Source organism: Sarcophilus harrisii, chromosome 3 (genome assembly GCF_902635505.1).
Source record: "Sarcophilus harrisii chromosome 3, mSarHar1.11, whole genome shotgun sequence".
NCBI classification, from domain to species: Eukaryota; Metazoa; Chordata; class Mammalia; order Dasyuromorphia; family Dasyuridae; genus Sarcophilus; species Sarcophilus harrisii.
Window position 1 is genome coordinate 521748876 of NC_045428.1, and position 19386 is coordinate 521768261.

Sequence of the window (19386 nt, forward strand, 5' to 3'; positions counted from 1 at the left end):
GACAGCAAACTTGAGCTAAATGATTCTTCACTGACCAACCAATATTATTAGGTCCTATGTGCAGGGCACTGTGCTAAGCACAATGGAAAGAAAACTGATTTCCTTGGCCAAGATCTTCAGCGGTACCTGCTGTCTTGTGCTTGACAAACTAGAAAATGGAGAAAAGTGAAGTTTCTCTAAGGGGCACAATTGTCTTCTGCTGCCACTTGGGGCTTGAAAAACAAAAGTTTTGCCCTGTGACGTAGCTAGATTTATTTGCAGCACCATGCTGCTATGAGCTTGGTCCTGGGTACACACTGGTATCCTGGGGAGTGAGAGGCTCTACTCTGTGGAGTCCAGAGGGCCGGTCCGAATAGCTTAGAGAATTGCAAGTCATATTGAGAAATAAATCCTTCCTAAAATATATTTAAGGGTGACTATAAATGGAGAAAGTTTGTAAATGCTGAGTTCCAGTGAAGAGTGGGGGAAACAAGCAAGGAGCTTGAAGTGCAATTGTTTCTGAGTGACTCCAGTGGCAGTGTTGTGAGTTGCCCCAAGCACATGGGTGTTCTTCCCTCAAGTGTTTGTATAATTCTTATCAAAGACATTGAGTGCCAAATTTATAAGCTATTTCCGAATTGATAAATGGTCAGAGAACACGAACAGATAATTTTTCAGATGATAAAACTAAAGCCATTTCTAGTCGCATGAAAAGGTGCTCTAAATTACTATTGTTTAAAGAAATGTAAATTCAGACAACTCCGAGATACCATTACATACCTGTCAGATTGGCTAGAATGACAGGAAAAGATAATGATGAATGCTGGAGGGGATGTAGGAAAACTGGGACACTGATACATTGCTAGTAAAAATGTGAATGGATCCAAACATTCTGGAGAGCGATTTGGAATTATGCCCAAAAAGTTATCAAACTGTGCATACCCTTTGACCCAGCAATGTTTTTACTGGGCTTATATCCCAAAAAGATACTAAAGAACAGAAAAGGACCCACATGTGCAAAAATGTTTGTGGCAGCCCTTTTTGTAGTGGCAAGAAACTGGAAAATGAATGGATGCCCATCAATTGGAGAATGGCTGAATACATGGTATATGAAGACTATGGAATATTATTGTTCTGTAAGATGTGACCAGCAGGATGATTTCAGAAGGGCCTGGAGAGACTTCATGAACTGATGCTGAGTGAAATGAGCAGGGCCAAGAGAATATTGTATACAACAACAAGATTATGTGATGATCAATTGTGATTGAGGTGGCTCTATATTCAATAATGAGGTGATGCAAAGAAACTCCAATAGACTTGGGATAGAAAGAGCTATCCAAATACAGAGAGAATTATGGAGATTGAATATGGATCAAAGCATAGTATTTTCACCTTTCTTTTTATTGTATTTTTCTGTTTTTGCGTGTTTTTTTTCACCTGTTTATTTGATTTTTTCTTGCACAACATGATGAAAATATGGAAGTATGTTTAGAAGAATTATACAAGTTTAACCTATATTGCATTGTTTGCTGTCTGTGAGAGGAGGTGGAGATAAGGGAAGGAGAAAAAGTGAAAACACAAGTTTTTGCAAAGGTGAATGCTAAAACTGTTTTTGCATGTATTTGGTAAAATAAAAGGCTATTTTAAAAAAATAAATAAATCTTTAGGTGGAAAAAAAGACATTGAGTACACTGGTGGGAAAGTGGTATATAGGTTTATATATGCATAATGTAGCTTATTGTCTATACACTGTCTTTGAACTATGACATTATTTCTTTTATCTCTTCTCGTTAAGGTCTAAACGTCAATATTGTGAGTGGTTACATAAATATCACATACCAAATGAGTGAGTTACATTTTGGTTTGTGAGGAAACAAAGTGCATGGGCAGGAGCTCAAGAGAGTGGCAAGTAGGTTATGTGCATCCTTCCTCGATAGGGCTATCCCCCCCAAATTCTGAGAGAATATGAGTACAATACCACATTGGTAGATCTATCTCTGGGAGCTCTGTCCTGAAAATATGAACCAAGTGAGTGAACAAGCCAACCCAATGAATGAGAAGGAACTCACCCCTAAAGAGATCACTCTCACCTATCACAATATACCAACCTGCTATCGACATCATAGTGCTGTCAAGTGCTTCGTGGTTTGCTTATTATTTCACCTGTCCCCTAGCACAACATTGCACTAGTTATACCTGTAACCTCCTAGATCAAAGCTCCCTTCCTGGGCCTTCACTTCCCTATTAAAATATAAGCTTCGTGACACCAAGGATTATCTCATTCTTAAAATATTTGTATCCCTAGTACTTAGAGCATAATGCCTGGCACATAGTACTTGAAAGCATTTTCATTGATTGTTATATAAGCAAAGAATATTTTCTTTATAAGTACTTTAGATACAGATATCAGGCCTTCTTCATTATGTAAACAAAATTTATTTTTGGCAAACATTACTTCTGCTAAACTTTAGTGGGAATTAGACTTGTGGCCTTGAAGACTGTAACACTAATTGCTGGTGGGACTGTCCTTATTTGATAGATTTTAAATGATTCTTTTAAAAGGAAGATAGCATGGCAAAATATATGAAGAATTAAACTTAACTCAGAAACTCTGGTTTGGAATGCTGCCTTTAGATCCTTCCCTAGTTGGAGATTTGTAGGTCCATGAAAACATATAAGAGTCTCAGTTTAATCATCTGTAGTAGTTTTTTTTTTTTTTGTGTGTGTGATTTGTGATTTCATTGGTATAGAGTCCTCCCAATAAGAAAACTCTCAACCAATGAAAAAAAAAAAATCACATTTGCTGTTCACTTTTGTCTCGAGAGGTGCCCAGAACACAGAGGTGTTTAGTGGATAACTGAAGGTCACATATTCACTGGGTAGAAGAGATGGGACTTGGCACCCAGATCATTCTGATTATAAATTGAGCTCTCTCTCCACTGTGTAACACTATAGCAGCGAGAATATCTGCAGTATTATGTACCTCACAGAGTTGTAATGAGGAAAAACCTTTGGAGACATTCAAGTATTACAGAATCGTGAACTAAAGTAATTATATTAAATATAATTATTGAAAGAAAATTAGAAGTTCAAACAACCTGAACTGCATATTTATTTTGTTTGCTGAAGTGGTGAATTATTCATATTGTAGATATTGTGGATACATTTCCAGTTATGGAATAACTGATCTGATCTTACAAGATGGTGTATGTAGGTTGAATTTTAGTCAGTTAAACGTTTTTCTACTGACACAATATTTCCTGGATGTCTGGATTCATTTCTAGTTAATCTTAAATTAAGTCTTAAATTAAAAGTTACTACCATTTGAACACTCTGAAATTCTTTGCCCTACTATTTTCTCAACTATTTTATTGTAATTTTTTTTTTTAACTACAACAAAGATCACTAAAGAAAAGCAAAATATGAGAATGTGCAATGATTAACAATGAAAGGTTTGGTTTTTCTCAGTAGTTTAGTGATCCAAAGAAATCTCAATAGCCTCTGGACAGGAAATGCCATCTGCATCCAGAAAAGAGTTAAAGGAGAATGAATGTAAATTAATACATGTTATGGTCACTTCTTTTTTCTGTTTTTTTTTTTTTTTTAAATCTCTCCCAGGGTTTTTCCTTTTGCTCTGATTTTTCCCCCCCAACATAATTCATAAAGCAACATGTATTAAAAATAAATAAATATAAAAGCAAAAAAAAAAAGAATATGAATCTTTGTAAAAGATTGAAAAAAAATTTTTAAAAATTGTTACTGATATTTTTTCATAACCAAATATTTATTTCTTAATGTGTTCCCTCCTTTCCTTACTCAGTGCAGCAGCACTTGTAAAAAAAAAAAAAAAAAAAAAAAAAAAAAATGAGAAAAGAAATTTCAATGAAAAGCAATTAAACAAAACTAATCAATACATGAAGTGAATCTGAAGGAAAATGCAATGTTCAATACCCATAATAACCCAAGGCTGCAAAAAAAAAAAAAAAAAAAAAAAAAAAAAAAAAAAAAAAAAAAAAAGCATTCAGCGTCTCGGCAACTTTGATATGTAAATATCCAATATTTTATTAGACTTTCTCTTGAATGATTCATTTAGATATAGAAACAACACTGAGGTTAAGGGGGATGCTCATGGAGCCCCAGTTCTAGCAGAACTATGTTAAGCAGAAAGACTTCAAGCACAGTCTAACAGTAAAATGTGTTTTACTTAAATCTTCATTTTTGTTCAGAGAAGCTCATCTTTAATACGTTGATCACTAGATTACTCAAGCACTTACACTCAGTACACTTCAGTAGTTTAAGTTTTCCTATGAAGGTTTAAATTGAAATATAATTCTGTTTTTTTTCTTCTTCTTTTTTTTTTTTTTGCTGAGGCAGTTGGGGTTAAATGACTTGCCCAGGGTCACACAGTAGGAAGTGTTAAGTGTCTGAGGCTGGATTTGAACTCGGGTCCTCCTGACTTCAGGACTGGTGCTCTATCTACTGTGCCATCTAGCTATCCCTTAATTCTGTTTTGTTTTTTTTTTAATTAAGATAAAAAGAATGGCATTTCATCTGAAAATTCAAAAGCCATACTTTTTCTAAGAAAGTAATTACTAAGGTTTTCAGATTTCTTTTCTCAATCCATTCCCTTTAACTACCACACTGATTACTCTTTGCTCCCTCTTTTAAGACTAGTAATCCAATGAAACAAAGGCTTTCCTTTCTTGTTCCCTTAAATCCTAAATTGTCCCCAAAGACAAAAACAATTCCCACGATCCTATAAATCCATAGGGAAAATTACCTCAGACATAAAATGTATATGCAATATCATGCTACCTCTAAGTTAAAAAATAAAATTTTATTTACAATGAACAAAAATGGGTAAAACTCACACCATCTCCCATTAACAGAGGGATGGGAATGTAATTAGAAAAGTGTGTTGTGTATACTGCCAAATGTGGTCACCATATAGCTTGGTTTTAGGGATTTTTTTTGCTTAATTTTTAAAAAATTTTGCTTAATTGTTTTACTTTGATACAAGGGAAGAACTTAATTTAGGAGTGGTCAAGAGGGAAGGTTTCCAGAAGTTGCTATGATGTCAAAACAAAAGACAAGAGAAATTTTAAGGGTTGACCTGTACAATAGCGTGCTTATCTAAATTGGATATCAATACTCTCAAAAGAAGCCCCACACAGGAGGCAGAGCCAAGACGGCAGAGAGTAGACATGTCTCGATCTGACCTCCTTTGACCTTTCCTCAAACCAACAGCAGAATAAGCCTTTTAACTGGTTTTGGAGTCACAGAACCCACAAATATTTGAGTACAACACATTGTCAGAAGAAGATCCTTTGTAAGAACTTCAGAACAAATCTGTTTCAATCGGACAGGGGGATAGTCTGTGGAGCCCAGACTACAGCACAGGGAATCTAGGGCAAGGAGTTGAGGTGAGGAGCCAAGGCACTGTGGTGTGTCTGCCAGGGAATCTTCTATGAGCGAACCTCTTAGGCCCACTCTGTCCTGGCTGCAAGCAGGTGGTTTAACAGATTTATTGCAAGACATCCAAAAGCAAATACAAAAGGCAAACTGTAAGCCAATGAACTCTGGGGGAACTTGGGACCTGGTCATGAATGCCCAATACCAAAAGTCAGAACACCAGCCCCAGGGCAAACTAAAGTGGCTGTTGCCCCTTTGCCTCAAGAGCAGAACTCAATCTTTAAAAAAAAAAAAAAAAAAAAAAAAAAGCAAAAAAGCAAAAAGTATTCTGACCATAAACAGCTTTTATGGAGAGAGAGAATAGACCTCAAATCCAGAGGGGTTCCTAAAAGCAAATCAATGTCAGATGAAGCCTCAAAGGAAGATGTGAGTTGGTCCCCATTTCACAAGGATTTCTTAGAAGATTTCAAAAAGGATCTTAAAAGAGAGTTAGAAGAAAAATGGGGAAAGGAAATGATATCTTTGCAAGAGAGTATGAAAAAGGAAAAACAGAAATTACCTGAAGAAAACTCTTTTAAAAATAAGTATGATGAAATGGGAAAAGCATATAACTACCTACAAAATATATTTGAAGAAATGGAAAAAACCATTAACTCCTTACAAAATAGATATGAAAAAGAAACCAATTCACCGAAAAACACAATATGTGAAATGTGAAAAAAAATGCAATGAACAAAACAACTCATTTAAAAATTCAATTGACAAAATAAAAAAGCAGCTAAAAAAGTAACTGAAGAAAATAATACACTAAAAATTAAAGGTAAAAGACTAGAGCAGAATCTATCATGCTTTAGATGAAGTTAAAAAAAAAAAAAAAAGCAAGGGTAGTGATTCTGATCTCAGATCAAGCAAAAGCAAAGATAGATCTAATTAAAAGAGATAAAGGAAATTATATCCTGCTAAAGAATACCATAGATAATGAAGCAATATCAATACTAAAATATATGCACCAAGTGGTATAGCAGCTAGATTCTTAGAGGAGAAATTAAGAGAGATGCAAGAAGAAATAGACAGCAAAACAATTCTAGTGGGGATTCTCAACCTTGCTCTCAGAAGTAGATAAATTGAACCACGAAATAAATAAGAAAAAAGTTAAGGAGTTAAATAGAATTTTAGAAAAGTTAGTTATGACAGATCTTTGGAGAAAATTGAATGAAGACAGAAAGAAGTATATTTTTTTCTTGGCAGTTCATGGAACCTATACAAAAAATTGATCATGTATCAGGGTATAAAACCCTCAAAACAAATGCAGAAAGGCAGAAATAGTAAATGCATTTTTTTCAGATCATGATGCAATAAAAATTACATGCAATAAAATGGGAGACAGACAAAAAATTAATTGGAAACTAAAAGAAGCCCCAAATCCTGAAATAGCAAAAAATTTAAACAATTCTGCAATGTAGTTATTCGCTTGCTAGAGCTTATATATGACCATACCGGATTTTTAAAACGGCTTTATGGACATAAATGTATTTTCCATCCACTCGGAACTTCAGATCTGCAGTATCTGGACTATCAAACTCTTTCTTCAATGATTCTGCAACTGTCAGAAAGTCTTCATGCTCTGCAGAGAATAAGCCAACCATATAATGTATAATTATATAAAATGTATAATCTCAAAAATACGTTACTGATCACTGTACAGGAACAGAACAGATCTCAGTGGAAAGCTCCATTTGGTTCTCTAAGATTAGTAAGACAATGGACAAATTCTTTCAAATATTTTAGATAAGCATCTACTGAGTCCAAATTCTAGTCCTATATTTGAAAGCAATGGGCAATTATTACAGAATTAAACAAGGGCATAAAACCCTCAAAACAAATGCAGTCTTAGACCAGTTCTATTTGAGACTTGGCTCAAATGTCAAGAAGCATTATTCTTCTTCCCTCATTGGTCTGATCTTTGCTAGATGTGGTTAGAACCTTCAATTCAAGACCAAATGTCCACACTGCTAAAACACAAATGTGAATTCTCATCAGTGGCATAAAAAAAGTACTCAGACTTAAGATTTCAGAGTTACCTTTGACTCTCTCTCGTTTCCTAAATGTAGTTCATTTTCTTTTCTTTTTCTTTTTTTTTTTTTTATTTAATTTAATTTAATAGCCTTGTAGTTCATTTTCAAATCCTAGTGATTCTATCTCCACAGTCTTTGTCACATCCCTACTGCTAACCTGGTTTATGTTCACATTTCTTCCTGACCAAAAAGTAAAGTGTAATACAAAAAGACCTTTAAAAATGGGAAACAAAAAATTATTCCACATGATGTAAATAGAGCCTGATATACAAAGCTGTTTTGTAGAATACCAAAAAACAACAAAGAGAACTGAACCCACATTTCACTTAAAAAAAAAAAAAAAAAAAAAAAAAAAAAAAAAAAAAGACACATGAGAATACAGATGCTCCATAAGAGAAACCTTTTCAAAGTAAGCAGCACTATTTCCCCACAAGTTTATTCATATGTCTCTCTCACCTACAGACAGAAGGCGCCAAGTCACAGCAGGGGTGGCGAAGCAGGCGAACACATCATCCGTGCAGGAGAAGTGGGTGAGGTGAGGAAGAATCACTGACTGGCCCCGACATTGGCCCCACATGTACACGTGGCCCCCCTGGGTCTTGGCTGCTGAGGTGTGTGCCGAATGGCAGGCTGCGATCTCGACCACCCTAAGGAAGTAACAAGAGAGAAATGTACAACTCATTTTCCATGGCAGCCTGAAACACCACACAGGCTCACTCGAGTTCATGCCTGGAATACCTGGGTCACAAAATAGGCCACGGGCAGATACAATTTCAAGCATCAAATGAACCAGTGCACAGGCTAAGAAAAGAAATATTTCTCTCATCTTCCTCCCAACATTATGTTAGGATTAAGTGAATAAGTGTGTTTGATGTATTTTTAGAAAAATTAGCTAAAAGGAAGGTGCAGAAGTTCCTTCCAAATGAAGCATTTGGAAGACAGCAACCATGACTGAGGAGACATTATCCTGGGACCTATATAATATTAAAAAAAAAAAAAAAAAAAGCTACATATTCAATATAAACCAAATTCTCCATCAGAGGTCAAACAGTTCATTTGATTGATAAGTATTGGCCCAGAATGGCTGTCTGCTTAGTGAACTTCCAGTTCTTAAATAAGAAACATGCCCACATGCTCTAAAAATCCAACATCAATATCCAGCAAAGATAAAATCCAAAGTTATTAGTTTTAAAATGTTCATTCTAAGCAAAATCATAGCAAAAAAAGCCTCCAAAACCTCAAGAAATCTTAAAAACACAATGATATAGCAAAGAAAGACAATAATCCATGTTAAACAAGAACTACACATTAATTTAAAGAAGTACATGAAATTCATTGCTGAAAGCACACATTAAGATAGTACCCTATTTGACTGAAAGAAAAGTCTGTATTTCATTTTGAATTACCAGATAGGCTAGGTCCCTACTTTCCTTCTTTTGAAAGGAGTAAACATATTGAAAAAGAGAAATGTGTATACTGACTTTAATAAAACAGTAACAAAAATGTCCCACTTAAGCCTACTTTTCAGAGTTTTGATGCTAATTAAGATTATAGTTTTATATGTATAGCCAGTGCTGCTTACATCAATTCACATATTTTTTCCATGTTGTATTCTTTCAATTTGTATTCTTTATAGTTCTTTGTGAAATAATATTAACATAAGGATTAATATTCTTATATTGCAATTTGTTTAGCCATTCTCAATTGTTGTTACCACAAATAATGTCATTAGTATTTTTATAAGAGATGAATCATCTCTTTTCCCTGTTAACTGCATCCTTATCATACAGTTTGAATAGTAAGATCATTAGGGTCACAGGGAATGAAGACTTAATAACATATTTAATTCCCCAATAAATGGGCTAGTCCTAATTTCTACCATTTGTAACCTTCTTCCATTTTACAGGTATAAGATAATACTACAAAGCTAAATTAAATTTCTCTGATTATATCTAAATATAGAAATGTATAGGTTACATTGCTTTGACTAGAGAGTCTGTAAAATTTTCTAAGTGGTTGAAAACTTCTATATCTCTTTTTTCAAAACATTTCCTTAGTTGCCCTATCTACTGTCCAATGAATTTTTGTCTCTGAAGTTTGTTAAATTCTTTCAAATGTCAGATTTTTCAATAGGAATCATTGCTGGAAAACATTTTAATCGAAATCTATTTTCTTTTTATTAAGGATATATGTTTCTAATTTATGTTTCTAAAACACAAAAATTTTATAAAATCCAGTGACATATGCTGATAACTTCAAAAAAGTTTTATAGACACTCAGATCCAAGATCATTCTGGCTGACAAAGATCTTCTTTTGCTCAAAGTCAAGGAGCATCCCAACAAATACATTAGTCATGAGTCCCAAAAATGATACAAACAGATCAAAAAAGAAAATACACATACCTCTAGCACACAAGCTCACAATGCACACACAGTCTAAAAACATATTGGTTATTACAACATTACCTTTCTTTTTCCACCATGATCTGTGCTGGGCTTAGCAGGTTACTTTTATTGCCAGTTCCTAGCTGCCCATAAGTGTTAGCTCCCCAGGCATACAGCAAGCCCTCATCTGTTAGTGCTAGTGTGTGTGCATAGCCGCAGACAATCTGCAAGTAAATTTAAAGGGTTACTATACACAGGAAAATGGAAAGGGAAGAGGGGAAAGGGGGAGGAAATTATCTACTTAAAATTTTTAGCAAGTTTATTATTGCAAAACATCCATCCACCATGGGAACTGAACAACCATCCACTGCTGCTTAAAACTAATGGATGACATTAGACAATAAGCACTAGAGAGGAAAAAAAAATAGCTTTAGTACTACTGAGCTCTTTAATGGTTTTTCAATCACAGCCACAACTGCTATACTGTCATCACTGTTTGAACCTTGGGAAGATAATGTACTAAATTTAGAAGGCAAAGAATCAGTGAGCTTTTGGAAAAATGTGATTGAATTACTCTTCTAAAAATATTTCTATTTAAAACATATCTTGTGTCAGTTACCCAGCAGAGATTTTAGATATACTTACCTGAAGAACACACACACTGTGTAAAGCTGCCACTCTGCAAGGGGTCAGCTGATTGCCATTATTTCCAAGGCCTAGCTGCCCATTGCCATTGTAACCCCAGCCATATACCTTGTGGAAAAGAGAAAGACAAGTTTAAGTTGCTACTCAAATAAAATGAATCAAAAATCATTTGTCTACCTCCAAATCAAAAGTGGTTTCCCTTCCAAACATTCAAAATATATTTCACTCCATTCTACACCAATAAATTGTTCAACTGATTCATTTCTTGACAAAAGGGTTCAGGCTTTCCTGGAGGCAGCTGATGGCACAGGGGAGAAAGGACTGGGCCTGAAAATAGGAAGACGGGAGTTCAAATTTCACACAAGTCACTTATTAGCTGTCTGGCTTTGGTCATATCACTTAAACACTGCTTCAGTTTCTTCAACTGTAAACTGGAAATAATAGTGGCACCTCCCAGGGTGGTTGTAAAAATCAAATGAGATAAGTATAGTATCTGGCACCTACTAAGTGCTAAGCAATGTTTACTCCTTCCACCTTCTTCTCCCTATCTACATTTCTCCAGATCCTAATCTAACTTTTCTGCTTAAGATGATTTCTACAGCCTCTACTGTCACAAACAAGTCTATTCCAGTACACAGAATCACTGTCTCCATTTATTTTCAAACCTCATTTTATCCATGTTCTTCTATTATTAAACAATTTTTTGTTTATGGTTACAGCATAAGAAATATGAAACTTATTCAAAGAACACATAAAATAAAACAGCAATAGAGCTCAGTATTTTTATAGTTAAAAAAAGAAAAAGCACTGAGTTTTCATTTTATTGTAATGATTTCAGCTTTTTCTAGCGATAAAGTGATTTCCAGACTAAAGGAATTTTTTTTAGACCAAATAGTTGAAATTATAAACCAATTCAAAAAAAGGCAATTCTACATTCTTAGTCATTTTTCTTATTCCAAATCATGAAGCTATCAAAATTAAATTTATTTTTTCACAAAAGATAACAGCATTTTTATTTCCTGGATAGTCTTGTGAAAACATTGGTACGAGGGACTTCTCAGTGACAAAATTACTTCCATCATACACACCAATGCAAACTGACAGCTCCCCTGAAACTTTGTTTTAGCGAGTTCCTTGAGAGCACTGAGGATGACTTGTTCATGATCACAAAACCAATAGATGTCAAAGGCAGGCTTTGAAATTGGGTATACCCGATCCTGAGGCCTGCTTTCTATCTGCTTGCTGGCCTACTTCTTTCCACACTGAAGTCATGAACACAATGAAATATTTTTACTTACTGATACATGAGTAACAAGCTTTTACAAGTCAATTAAATACTATCTAGAAACTGTTCCACCAGACAGAATAATAGGCTCCATCATCATAGGCAAAGCTTCAAGAACTAAGAGACCCACTATGGTGGGTCAACATCTGCAGGACTGTGTTTAGTTCTGAGCACCACTTTTAAGAAAGATCTTCATAAACTAGAAATCTATGTTTGTAACCTGAAGAAGAAAAAACTCAGATAAAGAAGTGGAAAAGGTGGGGTGGAGAGTCAAAGACCTGATATTTATATTCAAGTATTTGAAAAGCTGTCATAGAAAGACATGAGATATAGTCTATTTCATCCCAGAGTTATAACCAGGGGCAATGGGTAAAATTTTCTGAGAGGTTATTTTTTAATAATCAAAGCTATCCCAAAGTGGATTGGGCTTTCTTGGGAAATAGGAAGAAGGGAGGACATTGGATACCAAACATTTCAGTTTGGTATAGTGAGAATATCTTTTGGATATGAGATAAACTAGATTCACCCAAAATTCTGTGATTCTACAACAAGAGGCAATAAACTGATAAGTAACTATTAAAGACAAAAAGTAACTGCTCCATTAAAAATTACACACACACACACACACACACACATATATATATATATATCCTAACATTTTGTGAGATTTTATAAAAATAAATCAATAATAATGGTGACACAAAAGTGTTTTTGCAATTGTCTTCTACTACATATTAAATACAATCAAGTAGCACTCTGGAAAGGTATTCTTTGTTTATTGAAAAGTCTTTGAATTCAGTAAGAAAAGGTTGTACAGGCAAGCTTCTGTTGAAAAGATTTATATTCCAATTCACTTAAGTCTAGATATACATTCAAATACCCTTAAGTTTCAGACATTATCCATCTGGATCTTAACCCAAAGAAAAACAATTTAAACCCACTGGAATGAATTTCTATATTAAATCAAGTTAATTTCTCTCAAATTAAACTTGGAATTTACAAGTTACACACACTAGAGAGAGAACAACCCCCCCCCCCCCCCCAGGTCTAAGCCACTGCTCAGCAGTGCTTATATCTCAGAGTAGTTATTTCATAAAATTAAGCCAGTGCTTTGCCGTCCATACAGTAAGCTTAATTATATGAAAAAAGGTTTTGTCACCTTCTATTCCCAAGAGAGAATTTAAAAATATGTAAGGTAGAAGATCTCACCTCACCGTTGTCCAATACAGCCATAGAAGAAGTCTGACCACAAGCTATGCTGACAACCCTCTTTATGTGTAAACAATTTGTGACCTTCCGAGGCGTTGGTTGATTTGCTGTAGATCCAGACCCCACTTGACCGCAGTTATTATAACCCCAAGCATAAACCTGTCCCAAAAGGAAACAAGGGGGAAATTAGAGGACACTGTGGTAAGAGTCTGAGCTCTAAGAAAACATTCTAATTAGAACATTCCAATGCAAGGAAATTTTTCAAACTTTACAATGAATGGAAGTTAATAACTTTTCAAAAAACAGAAGCCTGGAAAGAATGGCAATTTCATATATGAAGTACTCTTTAAAATATGCTTGATGAAATGAGTTCTTAGTGAAACTCAAGCCACAGTGCGCTCATCTCACTCAAACTTCCCTAGAGGTGAGGGCTCCAAATTAATGGTCAGTTCAGGTTCTATGTCAAACCCTCCCTTGGTCAAGTGTGCCCTCTTCCTGAAATCAGAGCAGATGATCTGGAGGTTAAATTCTGCTACCTAACTTTATCCTAAAAAACCTCAGGACTATTCTAGACCCATCTTAGTTACTAGTGCTTCTAAGGTTATAAAATTCTATGATTGTTCTGTATTAAGAATAACTCTCAAAGTTGGATCAGAGTACTCTCCTTGGCCTCTATCTTAGGGATTCAAATTCCAGATGAACACAGTGCTCCTATTGTATTTCATCCTAATGTTCAGGGCTCCTTGATCCAGGCCCACATACTCCGAGTTGGGTCAAGGCTAACACATTTTCTGGAGGTGGAGACTGAAGAGGAGACACAGGCTATCATTTGCCTGGGGAATTATCTCATAGAATTTGACTCTGGCAGAAACCTCAATCAAATTTGCTCAAAATTTTTTCCTGTAATCATAATACCAGCATTAAAGAAAGCACTGGCTTTTTAAAAAATTTATACTTTTGAAAGAGGGTTAAAAGAGATCTGGTAAAATATATATATCATTATATGGGATGGCACTCTGGGAGGAGAGATGTTTGAGATAACTATGGTAATGTAACAAACCAAAAGTAGCATTAAAACCTTTTTTAAAAAAAGAAAGAGATCTGAAAGTATTAGTAATAGGCTAGGAAACTAAAGCACAATACCATCTTAATGAGGAAAAAATAATTGTATATATTTTAAAGTATCTGTCTTGTCTTTCCCTATAAACAGTAAATTCCTTGAGAACAGGAACTATTTTTGTCTATATTTCCAGTGCCTAGGACAGAACAAGAACACATGCTTTGACTGACTTCCTTATCATGTCAGTGTGGGGATTTTCAGAAACCAGATACACTCAACATGTCTTTCCATATCGTCTTTTCTTGGATATTTCTACACCTTCAGTGTTTCATTTGTTATTACATCTGATCTACATTTACATACTACAAAAACTCACATCATGACTTCCAGTGAATTAGCTGTTTCTCTTCAATATCGTGATTGTTTTTCAAGTTTTAGTTCATTTTGTGGCATTCCTTGCTGCCAGATAGCTGTCACATCTCACTGCTACTGATGTGACCATAGCAAGTAGTATCATCTGCTGTTTCCTATGACCTCCAAATAACAATATTTGCTTGGGAAAAACCAGGCATCTGATATTTAGTAATCTTAATCTAATTTTGTGGACTTTCATGTCCATGCTTGAGGACAACTATCTTCCTTCTTTACACAGACTTGCTTCTGGGTACTAGCTGTTTCTCAGATGGCTGGGGTTGCTGAAGTCTAGATCACTATCTAGTGCTGTGATTGTATCTCATTAGATCATTGCTGCAGTAATTTTTTGCATTGCAATTTGAATTGTATATATTACTGCTGAATAAAACAAAATCCAATGTTATCCATGCAGAATGTAGAAGACCTTTAAAAAAAAACAAAAAAAAACAAGCAGTTTTCATACCTGGTTATTGGGATAAACATTTCCTGTGAGGTACTTTTTTCATGTTGAAAGTGCAAACATATATACATGCATATATATAAAATCTCTCTCGCTCACACACACACATAAATACAAATGTACACACACATCCACACACCCTTTAACACTGACAAGGATGAACATAACCAGTGTTAGGGAAATGGGGTATAGGCAGTGTTGGCCAAGGAACCAAAGAGAAAGGATCGCTATCGCTAGCACTAATATGAAGTTAAAAGCCATTCCCTGTACACTCTGTCAGAAGAAAGCAGAATAATAATTCTGGGTCTCAGAGGCTATTTAGTAAACACTCTCTCCTTTTCTATGTTCTGTCCATGCTCCTTTGACTTAAGGTTTTAACCAGCTCAGGACAAAGAGTAAGCCATATGTTACAGTCAAGAGCCTATCCAACCAGCCTATTAGTTTTATAGGCTTGAAGAAAATAAACCCAAGCAGCTCAACTTTGGCTAAGTCACAATCTTTATGGATCTCGGTTTCCTTAGCTGTAAAATCAGAAGCTAGACTACACAGCTTCTGTGATCAAGCCTATAATCTAACTGCTTTAATAATTAGCAGAGCTGCATGCTCCTGAAACACATGCAAGGGCCACAGATCTAGAAGACACCCCCAGCCTATTGGGGAGATCTCCCGATGGGGGAGAATATACGGAAGGGCATATAAACACTGCCCTGCAGACCTAGTCAGCATGGATGGGTTTCAATCTATATCACTGGAGGGAACATCATCAGTGACATCCAAAGTCAATCGAGTTTTGAAATATGGTAATAGCTTTATTTCTCTATCAAAGATGAGATAAGTCTCTCTCGGCATGACTACCAGGTGCGTTTATTTTCTAGTCTGCCATATAAAGCTAATATTAGATATTTCTACTAAATTTATTCCCAATACAGTCCACATACACTAATCTTTCTTACTAATGTCTTGATTGTCTAAACCCTGAAAAAGAGATTCCTAAAACAATCAGGGACTGGGAATTTGCTTCAAAAAACCAAGCTCTGCAACTATCATATGCAGTTTTGTGATCTCAAGCAAATTAATTAACCTTAATGAACTTCAGCCTTCATCTAAAATACAACAATAATATTGCAGTACTTTCCCCTCTAAGATTACCTCTCATTTACTCTGTGCCTATCTTGCATAGTCAGTCTGTTTTGCTAAAATGTGACAAGTGTATTCCCTGCCTATGCAAAGCTGTACACAATAAAAAGCAGAAAGCTTGTGAGAAAAATGGACCTAGGAATTCAACACTCATCACACTTAATCAGCGACACAAAAAAAATGTAGGAACTTAACAAGTGCAACGTTTAACACGTTTCAAATGATCAAGAAATGCTGAAATATTAAAATAAATAACACTGGGGTTCACAGTCTTGTGCTGTTGCTAATTCTGCATCCCAATTCCTACAGGGGTCAAAATGGCAAAGACAATAGTTATGGGGCTGGGGCAGAAATCAACATAAAGGAATGTGTGGATTCAGACTAATCTTCCTCCACCCACGGTTCCTACAGCACCAAAACATGTAATAAATATGACACTTTACCTTCAAAAAGATTTAAAGTTTGCTTTAAAGTGGGCATCAGGAGAGTTGCAGCTTATTGGATATTATGAAGCAATACAGTTTGACAAAAGCACATAAAAGCTGCACATTGGTCTCAAATATATTGGTTGCCTTGGAACAAATTCAAAATTTTAAAATAGGCAACATGGCACAATTATTTATATACCATCTCTCCCATTATAATGTAAGATACTTGAGAGCAGATCCTGTTTTTTCTTTTTTGTCTCCACAAAGCTTAGCAGAGTATCTAGCCTAGAGTAAAAGCTTAATTTATTTTATTGACTGATTGACACAACATCATAATTAAGATTTTTTTAAAAGTATAGAAAAGCATTTTGTAAGAATAGAGTTCTCTATAAGAAAATAAGCTATTTTAAAATTAGTATGCATTATTATTTTTCTCATGTGATCTTAGAGGCTAGACATAACAGTTGCCACAAATATCAAGACCTCAACAAAAGACAAGTAAATAGAGCTTTATTTAGTAGTAAAATGAGACCTTGTTAAAAAAAAAAAAAAAAATTGAAAAACAGTTGGCAAATTATTTCAAGTCATACTGTAATAGCCGCACAATTTCTTGTCTTAGCCAAAAGCAAGGCACTGAATAAGTCTAATTGTGCCACTACTTATATAGTATTACTGATAGTATAATATATATTGTACTAAAAATAAAAAAAATATAATCACACTGTTTATGCGAGAAGGAACTAAATGTTTGTGGATGCCAATGTAGATTGTCTTTATTACTATTTAAATGTTGTTGGTGATAATGACAACAAAAATATTAACAACATCTATAACATCACAGGGCACTTACCTCTCCATCAGCTGCAAGAGCCATAGAATGATGTGAGCCACAAGCAACTTCAATTACTTGCTTAATCAAAAGATTAGTACAAACTTGAATTGGAGCAATGCCTTGGTTTGTTGTTCCATTCCCAAGTTGGCTATATCCATTGTGACCCCACGCATAAACCACTCCATCTATATAAAATATTCACACACATAAAAATTTTCAAAAGAAAGTAAAGAAAAAAAGAAAGGATCTTTTTTTCCTCCCAACCAACACTTACTTTTTTACATTTCTCTTTCATCTTTTACATCGCTTTTATTTATCCACCCTATTGTCCACTAAGTCACACTGCAGTGAGAGAAAAAACCTTAACTAAAAGGTTATTTTCATAAATCTTGATGTCTTCCGTTTCTGAAGGGTATATTGATATGAAATATTATAGGTACAAAAAATTTAATTTGCCAAAATTTAACACTTTTCTTAAAATACAAATAAACATAGAAAAATGTGCATTGGATTTAGAACCAAAGGTAAAAGTCTCAGTTTTGCTCTATTACCTAGTGAATTTAAGCAAGTCAATCTCTCTGGCCAATTTTCTGATACACAAAATGAAAAGGGGGAAAAAGAATGGGACTAAACTTCCATGATTTCCAAGGTTCCCTATAGCTCTAAATCTATGAAACCTGATTACAATCACTTTCTCCAGTTTATAATGAACAAATGTTTTCTAAGAGACAGGATTAGTTCAATAAAAAGAATTATGCCAGAATAACTTTCTAACTAATAATCTTAAAAAAAAAAAAAAGTGTGGATCAGTAAAATACTAACACACACACACACACACATATATATATATATATGTCAACAAGAATTTTTATAAAGTATTTTTATCCTGTCCACATGGATATTGGGAAAAATATAGACTAAAAGATAGTATCAATTAGTGGATTTTCAGAAATGATTGGCCAGTTGTACCATGAAATTGATTCATTATCAATTGAAATGAAAGAAAGTCTCTCTGATGGATGTAGGGCCCAGTTGTATATTTAATGTGTTAGCAACAAATGTGAAGTCCTGCTCTCACATCCAAAAAAAAAAAAATCAGTTGTTTAAGTACAAGATGAAGAAATATATCTAGAAAAAAAAAACACCCACCCATATAAAACAACAACCAAAAAATGCTATTTTTTTTTTTTTTTTGGATTAAGCCTATGATTTGTATTAGTATGGGAGACTTCTAATGTGAAAACATCTGCCCATACAAAATCAGCACATACTTCTCTGGGGCATTGAGAGGTCAGGTGACTTGCCCAAAAGCATACAACTATTATGTATGAAAGGGAAAAATTAAACCCATGTTTCTCTGTCTCCAAGGCTAATCTCTATACACTTCTCCTTTCTTTGTATGAGCTTAGACTGAATGAAGAGAAGTTCAGTGCCCTAAACAAGAGAGATAGTAGCCTTCAGATAGGAGTATTTTGCCTAGTTCTGAGAACTGTATATTATATAATATAGGACACTGACTAGCTGAAGCTCATGCTGAAAGAGACCAGGACAGTGAGGGGACTGGAAACTACCATAAGTAGACTGGCTTGGAAGAGATAGGATATTTGGCTCAGTAGAAACACAATAAGGGTAGAGACAGAAATAGGGATGGGGAATGGACCTGTGATTTCATAGCTATATGGAACACTTAGACAAGGAAACTCCCTTTACCCATACAGACTGGCACTTTTCCTGCAATTTAGTTGTAGTTCTGAAGTTAAGTGACTCACCCAGGGTTACACTGCTAATATGTCAGAGGTAGAATTTTAACCTCAGGTCTTCCTTACTCTCTGTCTACAGTGACAAATATATCAAAGACTATCAACTTCATATCAACTTATATTTACAGCTAGTCCCTAAAAGCAGAATCAGCATTAACAGTTGAAAGTTCTCAGGGGGTCAAATTTTAGATCAAAAAAAGAAAAAGTTATCAATAATCACAATAATTCAAAACTGGAACACAGACTATCTTAAAGATAGTTTCTGTAACTAGAACTGCCAAGAAGAAGCTAAAGAATGACTAGTC

The 19386-nt window shown here is 34.8% G+C and overlaps 1 protein-coding gene across 3 annotated transcripts in view; it reads right to left on the minus strand.

Annotated features, from left to right (window-relative positions):
• Window positions 1-19386, minus strand: part of RCBTB1 (RCC1 and BTB domain containing protein 1) — a 54802-nt gene that overhangs the window by 13437 nt on the left and 21979 nt on the right. For all 3 annotated transcript variants that reach the window (XM_031961948.1, XM_023499646.2, XM_003764570.4), the window contains exons 4-9: window positions 17340-17506; window positions 12991-13149; window positions 10497-10604; window positions 9933-10075; window positions 7923-8113; window positions 6889-7015 (exon numbers count right to left, since the gene is read on the minus strand). In XM_031961948.1, the coding sequence (XP_031817808.1) occupies window positions 6889-7015; window positions 7923-8113; window positions 9933-10075; window positions 10497-10604; window positions 12991-13149; window positions 17340-17506 (895 nt within the window). The remainder of the gene's footprint in view (window positions 1-6888; window positions 7016-7922; window positions 8114-9932; window positions 10076-10496; window positions 10605-12990; window positions 13150-17339; window positions 17507-19386) is intronic.